The 16666-nt window shown below is 46.5% G+C and overlaps 1 protein-coding gene across 9 annotated transcripts in view; it reads right to left on the bottom strand.

The window, feature by feature from the left end:
• The window catches only part of CFH (complement factor H), a 1589177-nt gene that overhangs the window by 361993 nt on the left and 1210518 nt on the right, over window positions 1–16666 (bottom strand). For 6 of the 9 annotated variants that reach the window (XM_040407275.1, XM_040407278.1, XM_040407279.1 and 3 more), the window contains 2 exons: window positions 1726–1896; window positions 1419–1628 (listed from right to left, as the gene is read on the bottom strand). The exons of the other annotated variants lie outside the window; for them this stretch is intronic. In XM_040407275.1, the coding sequence (XP_040263209.1) occupies window positions 1419–1628; window positions 1726–1896 (381 nt within the window). The remainder of the gene's footprint in view (window positions 1–1418; window positions 1629–1725; window positions 1897–16666) is intronic. 9 annotated transcript variants of the gene reach the window in all.

Consider the following 16666-nt stretch of genomic DNA (forward strand, 5'->3'; position numbering starts at 1 on the left):
ATATATGTGAAATATCATCTGCCCAAACAGCAAGTCATCAATATATCTTCCAGACCATTTAATGGCATGGAAATAAGGGTTAGAATCAACAAACAGGAACTGTCTTTCCCACCACGCCATGTAGATGTTAGCTATGGATGGTGAGAATTTTGCTCCCATCGATACTCCAGAAACTTGTAAATAAAATTAAAGGGATTCTGTCACCAAGTTTTAGGCTATAGAGATACGGACATGCACGGCTAGATTGCCGCTAGCATGTCCGCAATATACCTGTCCTATAGGGCTGTGTGCTTTTATTTTCTTTAAAAAAGGATTTTATAGATATGTAAATTAGTCTTGTAAGGTGCCCAAGGGTCTGTACGAACCTTCCTGGTACCCAGCCACGCCCGCCTGTGAAGGAGCCCAGCACCGCCTAATCGCCTATGTCCTCCGAATCTCCTCCTTTCGTCACCGATAGATTGCCGTAATCTTGCGATGCGCAGTTCCTTACCTGAGGCTGATGCCAGCACAGGGAAGGAACACTATACCGGCACTGCACATGCGCGAGCTCGCGCATCGCGAGATTACGGCAATTTATCGGTGACGAAAGGAGGATATTCGGTGGACATAGGCGGTGCTGGGCTCCTTCACAGGTGGGCGTGGCCTTCACCAGGAAGGCTTACAAGACAAATTTACATATCTCTAAAATCCTTTTTTAAAGAAAATAAAAGAACACAGCCCTATAGGACAGGTATATTGCGGACATGCTAGCGACGATCTAGCCGTGCATGTCCGCATCTCTATAACCTAAAACTTGGTGACAGAATCCCTTTAATCATTAAACATAAAAAAATTATGTTTTATAAGAAAATCTACAGACATACAAATGAATTCCTGGAGTATCGATGTATAGTTACTGTACACCTGACGGAACCATTGAAGGGCTATTATGGCTTGATCATGTGGTATATTGGTATATAAGGAGATTACATCCGCAGTAATCCAAATAAAACAACTATTCCACTGAAAATCAGTGAAGGATTGCAAGACCCTTCTAGTGTCTTTAATATAACCAGGGATAGATGGAACAAGGGGTTAAAGGAGGGAGTTCACCCACTCACAGAATCTCTCTGAATAAGCACCAATACCGGCGACAATTGGGTCCAAAACGTATTAGATCGTGTACCATTGTCCTGTGTATGGAAATTTTACAGCTGGAATAAAGTATTGCCTTTTAGAAGCTGGACCTTTTACCTATTTTCATTCTAGAAATCGAGTGTAGCATACTAGGCGCTCACTCTCATGCTCTCTTTTATTCACCCAAAACAAAATCACAAAAGATTTGTTAGAATCCAAACTTTTTTGGAAATTTGTGACTTATTCCGTATCGATAGAATTGATTAGTTCATCTCTAATCTAAAACAATAAATTATACTTACTTCCAGAGAAGCACCTTGGATACCTAAATTTCCCATCATAACATTCGAGCACCAAAGCTGCGTTAGTCGATCGTCTAAATCCTGACATGCAAACAACACTTATTTCTGTGCCATGTTTATAATTTTTATCAGGAATAGTTTTTTGGTCATTAGATGAAAGTAGCTGAATGTTATGTTTAGTGAGATCTTCTGAGGAGATTTTACATGGACCTGAAAGAAGTTTAAAATGGAAAAAGTTTTTTTAAATTAGTTCTGTTACAACATACTCTCTGCATTTTCAAATATCTAAGTTTTATGTGGTACTTACTGTAACATACTGGTAGTTTACTCCACTGACCATTTTCACATTTAACCTTCATAGCGAGATTTATCACATATCCTTCATTGCAGTCAAATTCCACATATGAGCCGGAGTCATAATTGGCCTGTTGTTCTGTTTTAACAAACCCATTTAGGATTTCTGGAGTCTTGCAACTTTCTAAAAGGAAATAATTAAATTATTGTCAGAACTAGTTAGAACTCAGTCAAAGAAAAGGGGCATTGCTCTTGTAATGATTCATAATTATACTTAACAGACTGAAAATGTTAGTTTGAATGCATGCTCTAAAGCAAGGTATGATACAACCAAAATGCGAATAATATTTTTTTATACAGTGGACTCTGCGTTGGACTGGCTGGATCGGAACAATATTTAATTAGTCCCTTTTTAATGAGGATTAATTATGGGATTTTACTAGTTTATGACGTAAAGTCATGATTTTATGAAAGACACGGAGGCGAGTATTGCATCATCTTTCTTTACTGAAAGCCACAGCAGCAAAGAAAAACTGAAAACAAATTTACATATTGCCATAGCAACCGTCCCTCCCACCTTAGTCCTGTATATAATGTCCACAAGCCCCTAACACTTCCTCTTTCTTGGCGGATGCCACTCCAACCGGACCGGACACTGTATACTCCAAACTGAACCGCATGAAACCGGAACCATACGAACTTGAAACATCTCAGAAGAGACAACAGCAGTCTTCTTCCGGAACCTCTGGAAAAAAGGTAGACCTCTGATCCCGCAACCTTAGAACTGGAACAGGCCGAAGCTACATAACAGAAACGAGCGGGAATAATCCATCAGCGGATTCATCCTACGAAGAAAAGAAAATATGTGAAAGAGAATGCTCCATCTGGACGACACGTGCAAGCACGACAAATCAGCAAGAAAAAACACAATAATACAGAATATCACAAAAGAAACTGTACATCATAATAAACAATAACCCAAGGGGGGGAAAATACCTAAAAGGGAGGGCAATACTCGCCTCCGTGTCTTTCATAAAATCATGACTTTACGTCATAAACTAGTAAAATCCCATAATTTTATTTCAAGACACGGAGGCTCTTATTGCAAGTTTAAAGCTGTAAAATAACCGAAGAAAAAGCATGTAGAGACGGGCGAAAATAGAATTCCTTAAAAGTAGAAGCCCGAGACCAGTCGGCGATCTTCATGATGTCCTCTAGACGAGCCCCAGACACCAACATAGAGGTGGAAGCAGCACTCCTAGTAGAATGGGCCGTGAAGACAGAGGTATCCACACCTGCTAGGGACATAGTCCATTTAACCCAACGCGCCAGCGTAGGAGTAGAAACCGGGGCAAACGGACGTCGATATGAGAGAAACAACTGAGGGATCCCCGCAGATCTATGCAAGGAGGTCCTAGCCTCATACTCCCGGAGACAATCGACCGGGCAAAGGTTCGGAAAAGCCGGAAAACTGGGATAAGAAACTGAACGGATATGTGTCTTGGTCCGACGGGAAATATTGAAAGTGACTCCCTCCGGCGAAAAAGACCTGGCGTCAAAATCTAAAGCCCTGACATCTGAGACTCTCTTGCAAGAGATAAGGCAAAAGAGGGTAACCAGTTTGGCCGAGAGCTGGCGAAGGGAAAGTTGAGAATTAGATGGCCAAGTAGAGAAAAGATCTAAAACCAAGGAAACATCCCAAGTAGAAGAAAAACGAGGCCGAGGAGGCCGAGACATACGAGATCCCTTAAGGAGACGGCATACCAGGGGATGTTGACCCGCAGGACGTCCTTCGAATCCCTGGTGGAAGGAAGAAATCGCAGACCGGAAGAGATTTATCGTACGATACGCCTTACCTTCCTCAAATAATGATGTCAAAAACTCTAGGACGTGTGATACAGGGGCTGAAAGGGGATCCACACCTCGTGCCACGCACCAACCAGACCATGATCCCCAGGCCGCTCTATAGGCCCTCCTGGTGCCCGGAGCCCACGACTGTTCCAAGAGTCTATGAGCTGCATCCGAAAGATCCTCGCTTTGGCTGAGGCGCCCGATATTCTGCATGCCAGCAGGCGGAGAGATCGTTCTAACAGTAGTGGATGTCGCGCGCCTCCGGAGTCTAGGAGAAGATCTGGGTAGTCTGGAAGAAGAATCGGTGGTAGGATGAGTAGGTCCAGCAGGTGAGGAAACCACGACTGGGAAGTCCAAAACGGCACAATCAGCACCAACTCCGCTTGTTGATACCGCACCTGAGTCAAGACCCGGGGAAGCATCGCGAACGGTGGAAAAGCGTAGAGGAGAGGTCCGCGCCAATCCTGCAGGAATGCGTCCACTGCCTCTGCATCCGGATCCGGTCGCCAACTGAAGAAGCGCGGTAGCTGAGCGTTCAACCGAGAGGCAAATAGGTCGATATAGAATGGACCCCAGATGGATGAGATTTCTGAGAACACCAGCCCATCTAACTTCCAATCGCTGCCATCCCTGAGGTAACGAGAGTTCCAGTCCGCTTGGACATTCTGCAGACCAGGCAGATACTCCGCCACTACCGAAATTTCCTGGTTGAGACAGAAAGACCAGAACTCCTTGGCCAAATGAGACAACATGCTGGAGTGGGTACCTCCCATGAAGTTGACATACCGGACAGCAGACACATTGTCCATACGAAGGTGAATGCAGGCACTGGCAATGTCCTTGGCAAAACTGCGGATGGCGAAAGATCCGGCTAACAGCTCCAGGGCGTTGATATGGAGTGAGGCTTCCTCCTGAGACCAACGTCCTCCGGTGGAGATTCCGTCGCAATGGGCCCCCCACCCGAGCAGACTGGCGTCTGAGTCTATCGTGAAGTCCGGGCGCGGACCGCAAATCGCCTTCCCATTCCAAGCCTGAAGATTCGAAATCCACCAATGCAGCTCGTCCCGAGTTTCCGAATCCAGCGAGATCGTGTCCGCGTATGAGGCACCATATTGAAGGTGTGCGTGTTTCAGGCGCTGAAGAGCCCGGTAGTGGAGGGGGGCCGGAAACAACGCCTGAATTGAAGAGGAGAGGAGTCCTATGATCCGAGCCAGATGGCGAAGTGTAATACGGGGGGTAACCAACGTCTTGCGTAGTTCTTTGCGGATGGACCGGAGTTTTGACTGGGGAAGGCTGAGAGTCTCCGAGACGGAATCCACTGAGAAACCGAGGAATTCCATAACTCTGGAGGGAGTCAATAAAGACTTCTCGTGGTTGATGAGGAAACCCAATCGAGACAGAAGATCCATCGTCACTTGCAACTGAGAAAGAAGAACAGAAGGATCCTGATCCATTAGAAGTATATCGTCCAGGTAGATGATCAACCTGATTCCGCGACTGCGGAGCCAAGCGACTACCGGACGCATAAGCTTGGTGAAGCACCAAGGGGCCGACGACAGGCCGAAGGGGAGGCAAGAGAAACGCCATATCTGCCCTTTCCAACGGAAACAGAGAAGGTCCCTGGAGGGAACAGCGACCGGTACGGTGAGATAGGCGTCCTTCAGATCTAATTTCACCATCCAATCTCCCTTGAGGAGCAGATCCCTGAGGAGGTGAATACCCTCCATCTTGAAGTGCCTGTAGCGCACAAATCTGTTCAAGGGTTTGAGATTTATGACGGGGCGCATCTGTCCCCCTTTCTTCCGTACGAGGAAGATACTGCTGAGCAGGCCCACTGAAGAGAATGGGACCTGCTCGATGGCGTTCTTGTGAAAGAGTTCTGTCAGTTCCTTGTCTATGGCCTGAGACGTGGCCCCGGAGGATGGGATAGGAGGGGGAAACGGGATATGATGTGGGACCTGGACCAGTTCTATCTGGAATCCCCGTATTGTGGATAGAACCCAACCGTCTGATGTGATCGACTCCCAGGCATGAGAAAAAAGTTGGAGTCTGCCCCCTACACAAACTGGAGAAAAAGGAAGATGAGGGAGACTTACCAAGGGGACGACGGAATCCGGAACCTCCTCTGAAAGGCCTGCGGCTAGGTGCACCTCGGGACGGGAAGAAACTTTGCGACTGCCTGGGGTCCTGGAAGGAGGGTCGCTGAGAGAAAGGTCTTTGACCGTAGGAGCCTCTACCCGAACCACGGGCGTGGAATGAAGAGCGGCCGGCCGAACGGCCCCTGTAACTGCCGGCCCTTGAGGAAAAACGGCTCTGGAACACTCTCCTCATGGACGACTGTGCCTTGTCCAGAGCAGTAAAGGCACCCACGAATCTGCCCATGTCCTTAATGAAGGGCTCTCCAAACAAAAGACCCTGTGCTTCACCTGCGGCCTCAGTGAGGGCAAGATTGACTAGTTTTGGTTCAATTTTGAACAGAATAGCTTTACGCCGTTCTATCGACAGGGAACTATTGGCATTGCCCGCAATACATATGGCTCGCTGGGCCCATCCCCGGAGTTCTTCCGGATCTATGGGCGTATTAGCCTCTCTGGCGATTTCCGCCATCTCAAAAATTTTTGCCAACGGACCAAAGACGTCCAGGAGCTTGTCCTGGCACGCTTTAAGGGCCGATTTCAAACCCCTTCTAGGGTTCCACCCAGATTTTGCTAAAAACTGGACCATTTTGGGGTCCACAGTTGGGGTCTCGCAGACCTTGTTTGCAATAATGGGTCTAGGGCACTCGGCCTTCAGCTTGTTACGCGCCTCCTTAGACAGAGGGCAACGTACACGTGCCTCCAGGTATTGGGCTACGTGATCAAGCGGGAGCCATTCGGCGGATCTGGGGTGGTGGAGACTGTCAGGGTCAAAAAGGGGATCCCCTAGAGGGTCGGTTAAGACACCAGATGGTCCTTGAAAAACATCCGCAGATGAAACGCCAGGAGGCGTCGGGATGGGAGCCGAAATAGGATCGGCCGGGGCATAATCAGACAGATCTCCATCGGGGTAATCCATATCCTCACATCTAACCTCCTCCTCAGAGTCGACATCAGAGTCGATCTCTAACTCAGTTTGTGCTCTGGCGCACTTCCAATTCCTCGCCCGTTCTGCCTGGCGGGATGAGGCTCTCTTGCGCGAGGTCGCGCTCTCAGGGGTGGCATTGGACTCACCAATCAAGTTTGTTCTGGAGGCGTGAGGTACAGGTAAATCGGGCTGCGCCGTGTCACTGAAGACAGTAGGGCGAGCATAGAGGGCATCCGAGATGGATTTGGTAAGGGACGTGGTAACGGAGCCCATAGCGGCCATGATGGCCTCAGAGACAGAACGCTGGAAAGCATCCGCAGAAAAAGCGGAGCCACCAGGTGCAGGATTAGGTGAGGAGACGGAGTCTCTGCCTGCTTCCAAGCTCTGTGAAGGGGTATGGCCAGAGGGGTGAGACAACATTGCAGTGTTAATGATTCACTATCAGGCCTATAATACAATGAGGGGCAGTAAATCCCAGGGGATAACACACCTAACCTGAGGGAAGGAGAGAAAAACTCACAGTGGGTAGTCACCCAGCAGTGAGATGGAGCAGGGAGAGAGCAAGAAGAAACCAGACTGAGAAGCAGGGGGGCGTGGCTAAAATCGGAACAAGAAGAAAAACCAGAGGGAAAAGGTAATAGGCAGATGGATAGAAAACAAGAGATAGGCTACTACAAAATGGCCGCCGAAATCTCGTGGCCGGCCGAGATCCCGCGAGACTACGGGACTAAGCTAGCAAGTGGCTGCAAGAGGATGACAAAGCAGAGAGAGAGCTCGGATTCCCCCCCCCCACCGGGTAAGTGAAGGAGAGAGAGGAAAAGAGAGTGTGTGTCCCAGAAAGAACAATCAATAAGCCCCCTCAGATCCCAGCCATTGCGGCAGGACAGCAAAATATTTCCCTCCCCCCTTCACAGGGAGGGAAAGGGAGACAGAATAACGGCACCTAAAATAGGGGAAAGATACTGAAATGCCTGTAGACAAACAAATCTAGGTGCCCCAATAAGAAAGTGTGGGCACCCAAACGAATAAGATCAACAAAATATATATACATATACCATACAATAATCAGAAATATGCTGCTAGACAAAACAGGTACTTATCTCTGTGGCAGCAGCAAAGAAAGAGGAAGTGTTAGGGGCTTGTGGACATTATATACAGGACTAAGGTGGGAGGGACGGTTGCTATGGCAATATGAAAATTTGTTTTCAGTTTTTCTTTGCTGCTGTGGCTTTCAGTAAAGAAAGATGATGCAATACTCGCCTCCGTGTCTTGAAATAAAATTCTTGAGTGGTTAGGAGTGGTCTTAAGTGAGAGATCTGTACAGTTTGTGGCAGATCAGGAAGTTTGGTGGGCTATGGGATGGGTTACGATGCGTCTCCTTGGATGGGGGAGTTAGGTAAAATTATAGTGTGGGAAGCAGTTGGTTTGTATGATGTCAGCTAGAATTATCACCTGGAAAATTAGAGGTCTTGGGGATAAGAGTAAAAGATTGGCGGTGTTTGATCAGGTGCAAAGACAGCTACCAGCTATTGTCTGTTTGTTGGAGACACACACACTACACAAGAGTCGGTTGTGCAACTCGGCAAGGGATGGGCCACGCAGACTTATCACTCCACCTTTACTAGTTATTCAAGAGGTGTTACAGTCCTAATGCATAGGAGTATTGATTTTGTCTGTGAGGCATCCTCTATCGACAAGCAAGGAATATTTGTTTGTTTTTTATATGGGAAACTCTATGGTAGATTGTGTATTTTGGCTTTTATTTATATACCTCCCCCTTTTTCTGTACATGTACTCAATGTACTGTCTGACTACAACTGTCTAACTACCTTTGCAGATCAGTGGCCTGAAAGCCTCTCGTTAATCACTGGAGACTTTAATTCTGTTATGAATCCAGAAATGGATAGAATCTCCATGGGGGTATTCCCACTCCAGCCTAAGGCTCCCCTGTGGCACGTTATTGACAGGAAAATAGGATACGTGGATGTATGGGGATGGGTTGGAGAGGGAAAAAAATTTCATGGATAGACCTGGCCTTCATAAATAAAAATTATCTGAAAATCCATGAAATACGAGACCAAATCAGTATCAGATCATGTTCCCCTTGTTATTGAACTAACTATGGAGGGTAACAAATATAAAGCAAGACTTCCATTTAGATTGAATTCTCATTGGATTTCTATCATGGAAAATCATGAATTGCTGAAACAGGAGATAGTATGTTTTTGGGACCCTAATTTTAACACATCGAGAATACAATTGGTTTGGGATACATTTAAGGCCTTTATGAGAGGAATTTTTATCAGCAACATTTCAAATTTAAAAAAGAGAAACGGTAAGAAGGAAAAAGAGTTGAAAGAAGCAACATCAGTAGCTATGGAGGAGTTTATTGCTAATAAAACAGCGGAAAATAAGGAAAATATGCAGAATACTAGTCAGGTGTATGCTGATTTCCTTCTCGAAACTGATTTCCTTCTCGAGACTTTTCATTAAGGGACAAAAATACTTCTCAGAAGGGGGTAGACCAGGGAAACTCTTGGCGAGGGTGATCTCCAATCAAGAACAAAAAAAAAAAAGATAGCTAGAATTCGATCCTCAGAAGATATAATTATGGAAGAACTTGACGCTATAAAGGAAACCTTCTTGAAACATTTTGCTGAATTATATAACAAGGATATACTAGATAAAGAGATGAATTCATATTTGGACTCTTTTTCTTTCCCAAGTCTTGCTGACATACAGAGGGAGATTCTTAAACTAGATCTCTTCCTAGAGGAGTTAGAAGCTGCATTGAAGGCCTGTGTGGGAAATTATTCCCCTTGGTTGGATGGATTCCCGTATGAATTCTACCGTAAATATGGGGAGGTTATTCTTACCCGCATTTTGAGGGTGTTTACAAGATCAATCGAGGAGGGTAGACTCCCAGAATGTCACGGTGGGTAGGATGCAAGATACAATAAACACACAAAAAAACTCAAAACAAGCGTCTAGGCCAGAACCTGGGGATAAAGGTCAACTCCTGACAATTCCCTACCAGCTCTCCCTGGACTTCTGTGCCCACATTAAGACCCTAAAGGTGGGAATAAACGTGCCCCCATGCCTAAGGCTGAAGATTCCCTAAAGTCCCTGAGATGGTGGAAAGGGGGAAAGAGGCAGCCTGCATCCTCAGGTCCTGGAAGAGGCAGGTGTCTCGCTAACAGCCTAGACAGGACACAAAAAGGAAACCAAAACCAACTTATCTTGTAGCAGAGCAGAAACAGCAAATCCACCTTTCCACAGAGCAAGACAGAAGCTATAACCCACACAGGACACTGGGAAGGGACGTAATTTAAACTCACACAAACAACCCCACCCAGTGAACCTGAAGGGAGGCGGATACAGCTCAACTCAAAATCCAAATCAAACAAAAAAAACTATACACATGCTGCTAACCTGGCAGACCTCTGCACATAACCTGAGCAGGGCATGACAGTACCCCCCCCTTCTACGGGTGACCTCCGGACACCCCGGCCCAACTTTATCCGGGTGGGCCCTGTGAAAGGCCCTCACCAGTCGGCTGGCACTAACATCCACAGCCGGAACCCACATCCTCTCCTCGGGGCCATCTCCCCTCCAGTGTATCAGGTACTGAAGGGAACCCCGAAGAACGCGTGAGTCGAGAACCCTAGAGATCTCGAACTCTAAATTGCCATCAACCAGAACAGGAGGAGTAGGCAATGGCGATGGTTCCACCGGTTTCACATATTTCTTTAGTAAAGACCTGTGGAACACATCATGGATCCTCCAGATCTGTGGAAGATCAAGACGAAACGCCACTGGATTGATAACCGCAGATATTTTGTAAGATCCAATAAATCTTGGACCAAGTTTCCAAGGTGGTACTCTCAGTTTAATATTTTTAGTAGATAACCACACCAGATCACCCACACACAGGTCCGGACCAGTCACACGTCTCCTGTCAGCCATTCGCTTATACCTCTCACCCATCTTCTCCAAATTAACTTGGATCCTCCGCCAGATAGAACACAAGGCAGAAGAAAATCTCTCCTCCTCTGGCATCCCGGAGGAACCAGTCCCAGAAAAGGTACCAAACTGAGGATGAAAACCATATGTGCCAAAAAATGGCGACTAACCCGTGGACTCCTGGCTATGGTTATTCAAAGCAAACTCTGTTAGAGATAAGAATGAGGACCAGTCCTCCTGGTTCTCAGCCACAAAACACCTCAAGTAGGTCTCCAGGTTTTGGTTAGTACGCTCTGTCTGCCCATTCGACTGCGGATGAAAAGCCGAAGAGAACAAAAGTTGAACACCAAGACGAGAGCAAAACGCCCTCCAAAACCTGGAAACAAACTGCGTGCTCCTATCCGAAACCACATCTGAGGGAATACCATGTAATTTCACGATGTTATCAACAAAAACCTGAGCAAGAGTCTTAGCATTGGGCAGACTAGCTAACGATACAAAGTGAGCCATTTTACTAAAACGGTCCACAACCACCAAAATCACAGTTTTTCCGGAGGAACTCGGCAGATCAGTAATATAATCGATAGACAAGTGTGTCCAAGGACAAGATGGAATAGACAAAGGAAGAAGTGAACCAGAAGGTCGAGTGTGAGCAACCTTTGACACAGGTCTCACAAGCTGCTACGTAGTCCTCAACACTCTTACATAACCCGGGCCACCAGATCATCCGAGAAATAAGATCAAAGGTGGACTTGCCACCAGGATGTCCAGCCAGGACAGTATCGTGATGTTCCTTGAATAGATTGTATCGCAGTCCAGCAGGAACAAACAACCCTCCTGGGGGACAAGAATCAGGAAACCCCTTCTGGGCTCCCAACACCTCCATCTCCAACTCGGGGTACAGAGCGGAGACCACCACCCCATCAGCCAAAATCGGAGCAGGATCCTCCGAATCACTTCCCCCAGGAAAACTACGAGACAATGCATCTGCCTTGACGTTTTTAACCCTGGGGCGAAAAAGTAACTACAAAATTGAACCTTGTAAAGAACAGTGACCATCTAGCCTGTCTAGGATTCAGATGCTTGGCGGATTGCAGGTAAGCAAAATTCTTATGATCAGTATATACCGTAATGGGATGAGACTCCAACCAGTGACGCTATTCCTCAAAGGCCAATTTGATGGGCAGCAATTCCCTATCTCCTACATCATAATTCCTCTCGGCGACCGAGAGCTTCTTGGAAAAAAAAGCACACGGACGCCATTTGCCAGGAGATGAACCCTGCGACAACACTGCTCCAACCCCCATCTCTGATGCATCCACTTCCACCACGAATGGCTGAGACACATCGGGCTGCATCAGAATGGGAGCAGACGCAAAACATTCCGTAATAGCCGAAAAGGCCCGCAATGCCTCATCCGACCAGACAGAGAAGTTAATGCCTTTCCTAGTCATATCGGTCAACGGTTTTACAATGGTAGAGTAGTTCAAGATAAATTTTCTATAAAAATTAGTAAACCCCAAAAACCACATCAAAGCTTTCTGATTCTCTGGTCGGTCCCATTCCAGAACCGCCCCGGACCTTTTCGGGGTCCATACGAAAACCAAAGTCAGAAAGCAGATATCCCAGAAACGGAAGCTCCTGAACAGAAAACACACATTTCTCCAATTTAGCATATAATTTATTGTCCCGAAGGATCAACAAAACCTGTCTCACGTGATCCTGATGGGTCTTCAGATCAGGAGAGTAAATTAGTATGTCATCCAAGAAAATTACAATGAACCTTCCCACCAAATGATGGAAAATGTCATTGACAAATCGCTGAAACACCGCTGGTGCGTTAGATAACCCAAAAGGCATAACCAGATTCTCGAAATGACCCTTGTGCATGTTGAAGGCCGATTTCCACTCATGCCCCTCCTTGATTCTGATCAGATTGTAGGCCCCTCTTAAAAATCTAACTTGGAGAACACCTTGGCTCCAACAATTTGATCAAAAAGCTCAGAAATCAAAGGAACCGTAATGCGGTTCAATTCCCGGAAATCCTAACAAGGTCTAATCGAACTATCCTTTTTCTTTACAAAGAATAAACCAACTGCGACCAGAGACTTAGATGGGCTAATATGACCTTTGCCAAACTCTCGGCAATATACTTCCGCATGACCTCTCTTTCGGGTTGAGAAAGATTGTATAGGCGAGACTTTGGCAACTTAACCCCTGGGATGAGATTAACCGGACAATCATATTCACAATGAGGAGGCAACTCCTGAGCCCCACCCTCCAAAAAGACATTCTCAAAATCTGAGAGATACTGAGGTAGAACCGTAGTAGACACCCCTGAGATAGATGCACTAAGACAATTGTCCGAACAAAATTCACTCCAACCAATGATCTGCCTTGCCTGCCAATCTATAGTAGGGTTATGTTTTATCAACCACGGTAAACCTAAGACCATAGGAGCGGGTAAGTCCTTCATGACAAAACAAGAAATTATCTCAACATGCGAATCACCCACCCTTAACTAAATACCATGAGCAATATGAGTGAGACTCCTTTGAGAAAGAGGGGAAGAATCAATTGCGAACACCGGAATCTCTCTTTCTAAAGTGCAAGTACTTAAGCCCAGATTTTGAAGAAAAAGAAAATCAATAAGGTTTACCCCAGCACCACAGTCAATGAATACTTCAAAATTAAATTTTCCTGAGTCTAGCGCCACCATAGCTGGAAGGAGAAAACGAGTATTGCAGGGAGATTGCATACCTGCTTGCTCTGACACCCCATTCACACTACCAAAAGTCAGGGATGTTTTTTTTTTTTCTTTATGTAAACCTCTTTGTGGTTCTTTATCATCAACTTGCGGTTTAACAAAAGGGCAAGCATAAACAAAATGACCACTCTCTCCACAGTAATAACGTAGCTTATGCAACCTCTTAAAGTTCCTATTACCAGAACGGAAAGACACCTTACCCAGCTGCTTGGGTTCCTCCCTTACCCCAGAATTACATGTCATATTACCCTGGGGAACCGGTGAGACGGAACCACTCCCAGAAGGGATCCCTTGAGCGGAAGAAACCCTACACCTCTCTCTAATGCGTCTATCTAACCGTACTGCTAAAGACATAGCATTCTCCAACGTGTCAGGATACTCATGAAAAGCGAGGGCATCTTTCAATCTCTCAGACAACCCCTGACGAAACTGACTACATAGCGCGGGGTCATTCCACTCAGACTCCGTAGCCCATCTCCTAAACTCAACGCAGTACGCCTCAGCAGAATCTTCACCTTTTAATAAATTACGCAACCTAGATTCCGCCATCGAGACCCGATCTGGGTCATCATAAATTAATCCCAAGGCTTTAAAAAATTCATCCACCACCTGGAGGGCCAGAGAACCGGTTGGCAGAGAAAAGGCCCAGGACTGCACGTCCACTTTGATCAGGGATATGATTATCCCTACTCTCTGACTCTCATCACCAGATGAAGACGGCCTCAGCTGAAAATACAGCTTGCATGATTCTCTAAAGCGGATAAAGTCATCCACACCCCGTGAAAATCTATCAGGGAGAGCGACTCTAGGCTCCCCATAAATTTGACTTCCTCCTATAGCACCTGACGCCAGAGCATTCTGACACCGTGTGAAAGAATTACGCAGATCAGAAACCTCTAGGGATAATCCCTGTATGCAATCAACTAACGCATCAATTGACTTCATCTCAAAGCAGCTGAGAAATGGCAGTCTAGGTATGGGTGGGTTATAATGTCACGGTGGGTAGGATACAAGATACAATAAACACACAGAAAACCTCAAAACAAGCGTCTAGGCCAGAAGCTCTCCCTGGACTTCTGTGCCCACGTTAAGACCCTAAAGATGGGAATTAACGTGCCCCCGTGCCTAAGGCTGAAGATTCCCTAAAGTCCCTGAGATGGTGGAAAGGGGGAAAGAGGCAGCCTGCTTTCTCAGGTCCTGGAGGAGGCAGGTGTCTCGCTAACAGCCTAGACAGAACACAAAAAGGAAACCAAAACCAACTTATCTTGTAGCAAAGCAGAAACAGCAAATCCACCTTTCCACAGAACAAGACAGAAGCTAAAACCCGCACAGGACACTGGGAAGGGTCGTCATTTAAACTCACACAAACGACCCCACCCAGTGCACCTGAAGGGAGGCGGATACAGCTTAACTCAATACACAAAACAAACAAAAAAAACTACACACGTGCTGCTAACCTGGTAGACCTCCGCACATAACCTGAGCAGGGCATGACACAGAACCAATGACAGAGGCTGTAATAACATTAATACTGAAAAAGGGGAAGGACCCACTAGATATGGGGTCATATAGGCCTATCTCCTTATTAAATACAGATATGAAGCTACTCTCAAAAATTCTGGCTATAAGGTCATCCAAGGTCATTACAGCAATTATACACCCCGATAAAAATGGGTTTATTCCTAAGAAGGGTATGCATTATAACCTGCATCGTCTATTTGTTAATATGCAGTCTTCCGGGGGGTCTCAGTCCATCCTGTCGCTGGACTCATCTAAATCATTTGACAGAGTGGAGTACGGATTCCTTTGGAAAGCTCTGGGGAAGATGGGATTTGGTACCAGATTTATTCATATGATCAAGCTCTTGTATAGATCCCCTAGGGCAAGATTTAATATGAATGGGAGCTTGACGGAGAGTTTTCCGTTGAGTAGGAGTACCCGTCATGGTTGCCCTCTCACTTCATTGCTATTTGATATATACATCAAGTCCCTTGCTGCCAAAGTTAGGCAGGACCCCAGGATTAAAGGGTTTAGAATACTTGGACCAGACGACCGTATTTCTTTATACGCTGAAGATGTTTTGTTTTTTATAGACCACACTAATACCGTACTTCCCAAACTTATCCAGATAGGTAATACTTTTGGGTCAGTTTCAGGTTTCGATATTAACTGGTCTAAAACAATACTTATGCCGGTAGATAGACCTGAATATCCTATTGAAGGGTCCTTGAGTATACTGAAGCCTGTTCACTGTTGAATATCTGGGCGTGATGATATCCCCTAAAGTGGAACAATTTGTACAGTTAAACCTGATTCCGTTGATTTGCAAATTGAGGTCAAAGGTGATGGTGTGGCTTTGACATCCTTTATCCAGAGCTGACCGAATATCTCTGGTAAAAATGGTGATATTACCCCAACTCCTCTATATTGTCACGGGGCGCCGGGGGCACGCTTACTCTCCGCAGCGCCGACGGCGACCCGCCTCTGTACAGGAGCAAGGACGCGTGCAGCGTCCTCGTCTCCTAGGTGGTGGGGGGGCGGGACGGACCCGGCCGCGCACGTCTCCTGAGCGTGGCCGGTGTCCTCGGTTCCCCAGCAACCAGATTAAGCCTGAGCACCGAGCTGGGCACTCGGTGCTCAGCCATTTGCAGCAGGGTGAGTCATGTGACGCTGACCACGTCACATGACCCCTGCTAATCAGTATTTAAACAGGCAGCCTGCTGGCCACAGGTTGCCTGTTATTTAGGTTCCATCTGTGATTTTGTATGACCTGGCGTACTTACCTTCTGCTGATTTCCTGACGATCCTCTGCCTGCTCCTTGTGTACTTTGCTGCTCTCCTGGTATTCTAACCCTGGCTTCCTCCTGACGATCCTCTGCTGACTCCTTTGGTACTTCACGACTCTCCTGATATTTATGAATAGTCTCCTGACTATTCTCTGCTTGCTCCATTTGTACTTCGTTGCTCTCCTGGCATTGACTTGGTCTGTTTACGTTCTGTTGTTTGTCTGGTCCGTCCTCCCTGCACTTATTCCAAGCTAGGGATTGCCGTCCAGTTGTCCCCTGTCATTAGGACTTGAGAGGCAAGTAGGCAGGGCCAGGGGTGAGGGTGGAGCGCAGTGGTCACTTCCCTCCCCCTGTGTGTGTGTGTACGCGAACGTTACAGAATAACAGGCCCTACCAAACCACTGTATCATGAATCCTCTGGTGACCCTGACAGATCACGTTTCTAACCTAATGCAGATAGTGCAGGAGCTAGGGGAAAAGCTCAGTTCTTTTGAGTTAGGACAAGGCTCTTCCACTCCTCGCGC

Source organism: Bufo bufo, chromosome 9, assembly GCF_905171765.1.
Source record: "Bufo bufo chromosome 9, aBufBuf1.1, whole genome shotgun sequence".
Classification (NCBI taxonomy): domain Eukaryota; kingdom Metazoa; phylum Chordata; class Amphibia; order Anura; family Bufonidae; genus Bufo; species Bufo bufo.